The sequence below is a fragment of the Bubalus bubalis genome, chromosome 4 (genome assembly GCF_019923935.1).
Source record: "Bubalus bubalis isolate 160015118507 breed Murrah chromosome 4, NDDB_SH_1, whole genome shotgun sequence".
Lineage (NCBI taxonomy): Eukaryota > Metazoa > Chordata > Mammalia > Artiodactyla > Bovidae > Bubalus > Bubalus bubalis.
The window spans coordinates 21,253,450-21,259,359 of record NC_059160.1 but is presented as its reverse complement, the minus strand read 5'-3'; the positions used below and the strand labels follow the sequence as shown (position 1 = coordinate 21,259,359).

The 5,910-nt window shown below is 36.7% G+C and overlaps 1 protein-coding gene across 1 annotated transcript; it reads left to right on the top strand.

Annotated features, from left to right (window-relative positions):
- Positions 1–234: 234 nt before the first annotated feature.
- On the top strand, positions 235–1,716 carry LOC102401174 (taste receptor type 2 member 42-like). Its single transcript, XM_006076446.4, has one exon. The coding sequence runs from the start codon at positions 235–237 to the stop codon at positions 1,162–1,164; it is 930 nt and encodes a 309-aa protein (XP_006076508.2). The 3' UTR covers positions 1,165–1,716.
- Positions 1,717–5,910: the final 4,194 nt, after the last annotated feature.

Here is a 5,910-nt window from a genome sequence, read left to right as displayed (position 1 = left end):
ACTTAAGACTGTAAAACTTAGCAAATCTTTCTGGATTGATATTGGCATTACAATCAAAGCAGAAAGGTTTTCTAGGTATGAGACTGTATCCAACAGCAAGAATTCTTCTTCAGACTGGAACTGCAATAAAAGCACTGAAGATAAGGATCAGAAATGGATCCTATTCTGCTGTAGCCTCATTCTAATTTTTTCATTGAGACGTAGTATTAGAAATCTGGATTTCTTCCAGTGGAAATGTTCCCTGGGTTGAGTACAGTCTTTCTGATACTATCAGGAGTGGAATTCTTAATCGGAATTCTAGGCAATGTGTTCATTGGACTGGTACTCTGCTCTGAATGCGTTAAGAACCAAAAGACATCTTTATTTGACTTCATTCTCACTGGCTTGGCTATCTCCAGAATCAGTCAACTGTTGGTGTTTTTTGTGGAGTCACTTGTGATGGGACTAGATTCACAGGTATTTGCCATTTTTAAACTAGCAAAACCCATTACTTTACTTTGGAGAATATCTAATCATTTGACTACCTGGCTCGTCACCTGTCTAAGTATTTTCTATCTCCTTAAGATAGCTCATTTCTCCCATTCTCTTTTTTTCTGGCTGAAGTGGAGAATGAACAGAGTCATTCTTGCGATGCTTGCATTTTCTTTGGTCTTTCTGATTTTGGATATTCTTTTGCTAGAAACATTTAATGATCTCTTCTGGAATTTAATAAATGAAGACAATTGGACTTTAGTTGAAAGTAAAACTCATTATATTAAAAGTGAGAGTCTTCTTAGTTTCTCCTATTTCATTCCTATTGTTCTGTCCCTGCTCTCATTGTTTATTTTATTTTGGTCCTTGGTGAAACACACCAGAAATTTGCAGCTCAATTTTATGGGTTCCAGGGACTTCAGCACAAAGGCCCATAAAAGAGCCATGAAAATGGTGACATCATTCCTCCTCCTTATCATGGTTCATTTTCTTTTTACACAATTGGCAAATTGGATGTTTCATAGGTTTTTGGACAATAAGTTCACAAAGTTCATCATGTTAGCACTATATGTCTTTCCTTCAGGCCACTCGTTCATGTTGATTCTGGGAAATAGCCAGTTAAGACAGATAGCCTTGAAGGTACTGAAGCATCTTAAAAGCTCCTTAAAAAGACAAAATCCATTGGCTTTATAGAAACACTTTCAGAGTCTTTTCAAAGATGAAAACTTTAGGAGGAGATTTTGAGGGTTAATTTTCACTTCTACTATTTTGTTTTTCCTCTTGGGTTCCTTTAGGTATTGTTGAGCATAACTGAAATTTTCCCTAGAACAGGTAGCTTTTGATGATAATTCACACATGTTCATTGGTTACCAATATTTAAAAGTTTCAAATATTCTTTTAAAGAGAGTTAAATTAGATTTCTGAAAAAGATGTGTGTAATTTCAACTTGTATATGGGAGAAGAGGCTTGTAACTCTTTAGAAATTAAGATAAATCCTAAACTTGACTAAGTAGAAGATCTATAAAATATTGATAGAAAAGTTAACTAAGCAGCTAAAGTCATAGGTGGGAAAAACATAACCTCATAGCTCAAAAGTCTTAAAAAGAAAAAAAAAGGCTTTGCATTGTTATTGGGAGTCTTACTGATAACAAAAGAATGAGATGTTTCAGAATAAGAGTGATATTCATAGTGCTGCTGCCAATATAGACGTTATCTGCAAAAACATGAAAAAGACCTCTTCCTTTCCCATATTCATTTGTTTTTATATTACAATGTTGTATCAATTACCATATTTCTTTATCCTTTATGCCTACATCAATCAGTGTTATAAGAACACTACTGAAAAACAGCAAGGTTACCAGGCATCTCCATCTTGAGGTTTCAATAGTTTTTATCACATTAAAGAAGTGTTCTCCTAGACCAAGCCTATTAATGGTTATATCTGGATTGAGGGTGAAATTTTATCAGAAGTCTTTTTGACATCTATCCAAATAAATTGCTTTTATTTCCCTTGGAAAAAAGAATTGTATTCATAGTACAAAATAAAATAAATTATATTTAAGTAGAAGTTCAAAACATGCTTATAATATTAATCTTAATTTGAAACCCCAAATCATAAATGATGTATCTGGGCACTTACTAATTTTGCTGAATTCCAGAATAAGGGGTATGTATTTTCAGAGTGGTATAAGTCAATATTTCTATCATGTTATGTAATAGAAGTAAACATATATGGAAGAATTATCCTTAATTCAAAATCACACTACTGCTTTTACAAAAATATCATAATTACAATTTGAGAATATATTTTTGTCTGTGCAGATACATTTTCTTGTAATCTGATCAGTGGAGTTCTTAGAGAAACAGATGGAAACAGGTCAATAGTAAAGACACAGAAATTTTTTATTAGAACATTACCTGTTTAGTGTAAATTTTGGTCATGCATGTGTATAGTGTTGTTTTGACTAAAATTATCTGAATTTATATAAGGTGACTACAAATTGTAAATAAGGTTAAGGATAAGAAAGTTTACTATAAAATTTCAAAATGATGGTATGAATTTTAATATTGCACAGATCCTATACTTGTATATATAATGGAAATTATTAGAAATAATCCTTGTTAAGGTTTACCTTTGATATAATCTTCAGATTGTATTAGAGTAAAGAAACAAAAAGCTGCAATTAGATGGTGATAAATATGTGACCTATAAGTTAATCTTAATAAAGCCATAAGAAAGGGCACTGCTTTAGGGCTGTTCCCTGAAGCTAGGAATGATGTTAGAATTAGTAATATTTATGTCCACCCTCAAACATCATATGTAGGAAACTAAACAGAGACATTACTTTGCCAACAGAGACATTGCTAGCAGAGACATTATTTTGCCAAAAAAGGTCCATCTAGTCAAGGCTATGGTTTTTCCAGTGGTCATGTATGGATGTGAGAGTTGGACTATAAAGAAAGCTGAGCACCTAATAATTGATGCTTTTGAACTGTGGTGTTGGAGAAGACTCTTGAGAGTCGCTTGGACTGCAAGGAGATCCAACCAGTCCATCCTAAAGGAGATCAGTCCTGAGTGTTCTTTGGAAGGACTGATGTTGAAGCTGAAATTCCAATATTTTGGCCACCTGATGTGAAGAGTTGACTCATTTGAAAAGACCCTGATGCTGGGAAGGATTCAGGGCAGGAGGAGAAGGGGATGACAGAGGATGAGATGGTTGGATGGCCTCACCGACTCAATGGACATGAATTTGAGTAAGCTCTGGGAATTGGTGATGGACATGGAGGCCTGGCGTGCTGAGGTCCATGAGGTTGCAAAGAGTCGGACACGACTGAGCAGCTGAACTGAACTGAAATGAACCGAAACGGCTAGCACACCTAGACTCTGTGGTGCTTTTGTGTATCAGTTACAATAATGATTCTGATGATGGTTTTAATGATAAGAAATAGAGTGTCTTGCTCAATGCTATGTAGCGGACTGGATAGGAGGAAAGTTTGGGGGAAAATGGATACATGTATATGTATGGCTGAGTTACTTTGCTGTCTGCCTGAAACTATCACAACATTAATAGACTATACTCTAACAAAATAAAAAGTTAAAAAAAATAGAGTGTCTGTTATAAAAAGTAACTTTCATTTTACAAAATAAAATGTACATATATTGTTTTGGACACTAACTTAGTATTTTACCAAAGATTATCATTGTAGTTATCTTGGATTGGTAAAAAGTAATGTACAAATCAAGCTGAATACATTTAGTTGAGTTTGTTTTGTCTTGGATAGTCTTTCATATAAACTACTTAAAGATAATCTTGCACTCTTTATAAGATAATAACCAAAAGTAACATCTAAGTTTTACCTTTGTTTTTTTTAGTTACTAAATTTCTCTTTGGTAAAGTATATAAAATAATAAGCAAACTTTGCTTCTAATAAGTGAACCTTCAGTGTAAATGTCTAACTAGGAGTAAGCCCATACTTCTGCAGCAACCTTAGGAAGATGGAATTATAAGGAACAGAGCCCTATTTTTGTAAAAGAAGTATACCAAAGGACTAATAAAAGACCAGGCCATAGGCTAGAGTAATTACAATTGATGTATAGATATTATAAGCAGTATACTTGCATAGCAGAGGAGATCAAGCTTGGCAGCCCTGTGAAAAGAGCCTCTGTGGGTGACTAAGTGGCAGACAAGCCACAATACAAGAACAGCCACTCCCAATATGTATGTTGCTGGTCCCATGCAATCTGGAGAAGAAAGACTGAATGATAATAACCTGCTGCTGCTGCTGCTAAGTTGCTTCAATCATGTCCGACTCTGTGCGACCCTATGGACAGCAGCCCACCAGGCTCCTCTGTTCACGGGACTCTCTAGGCAAGAATACTGGACTGTGTTGCCATTTCCTTCTCCAGATAATAACCTACCCTGGGACAAAAAATGTTGGGATAAGAGGGAGATTAACACTGATTTCTCACTAACCACCCTTTTCTCATCCACCAAATAAATGTTCATTATAAGAATCTGGGTGTAATCATTTTCATTTCAGTTTGTTCACTCAGGCAACTTGTAGGAGGGGAAAAATAAACTTTTTATGGATGGAAGAGTGTTATCATTGATCTGTAAGACTAGTGCTGAAGTCAGTTCATTTTTAGTTGCTTTAGTCATGTCTGACTCTTTGCAACCCCATGGACTGTAGCCCTCCAGGCTCCTCTGTCCACGGGGATTCTCCAGGCAAGAATACTGGAGTGGATTGCCATTTTCTTCTCCAGGGGATCTTCCCCACCCAGTGATCCAACTAAATATCTGAAGTCTCCTGCATTGCAGGTGGATTCTTCACCACTAGCACCACCTGGGCAGCCCATCTGATAAGACATAAATCAAGCACATCAGGGCATGTTTTCTTGAACCCTGCTGAATGTGCAGATCAGACAGAAACACATAACTTCACTGATGTCTGAGAAAGAGGTGTGCAGATTTCCTAATGTCTCATGTCATTTATCTGTTCTATCTCAATAGGTGGCTTCTCCTAGCAAGATCCTGACATCCTTTGAAGAGGTGCTTGCTTATCACACAGTCATTCTCAATTCTGTCATATAAGACACTGGATATGTTGTCTAGAGTAATCTATGTTCTATTAAGGACCTTAAGACCAATCATTACAAAAACAAATTGATTTGAAAGATTTTTTTGATTTATTCGAGGAACACATGTAGGGGAGCCTTTTTTATCTCCTTGGACACCAGTATAAATGCAACCTCAGAAAACTAAAAAAAAAAAAAAAAAAAGCACAACTATTCTTACTTTGAGGAGAAAGCAATGGCACCCCACTCCAGTACTCTTGCTTGGAAAATCCCATGGACGGAGGAGCCTGTTAGGCTGCAATCCACGGGGTCGCTAAGAGTCGGACACCACTGAGCGACTTCACTTTCACTTTTCACTTTCATGCATTGGAGAAGGAAATGGCAGCCCACTCCAGTGTTCTTGCCTGGAGAATCCCAGGGACGGGGCAGCCTGGTGGGCTGCCATCTATGGGGTTGCACAGAGTCGGACACGACTGAAGTGACTTAGCATAGCATAGCATATCATTCTTACTTTGAGTTTGAGATACTAATGGTTACCAGTGTGGGAATTTATTAAGTTAGATTGTCTTAGTTTTGCCATGAGGAGGAATCAGGGGATATATTTGCCCTTAAAAGATTTTGGGGAGAAAAGAAACCTAATAGCAAAACCTAATTTTGTAACCTCAGTTACAAAAATGAAAAGAATTCTAAGTGAAACAAAAATGTACCAGGAAACAAGAGATGTTCACAGACAGCAGGGATTGTGTGCTTGTGCCCTGTGCTCAGTTGTGTCTGACTCTTTGCGACACTATGGGCTGTAGCCCTCCAGGTTCCTCTGTCCATGGAATTTCTCAGACAAGAATACTGGAGTGAGTTGCCATTTC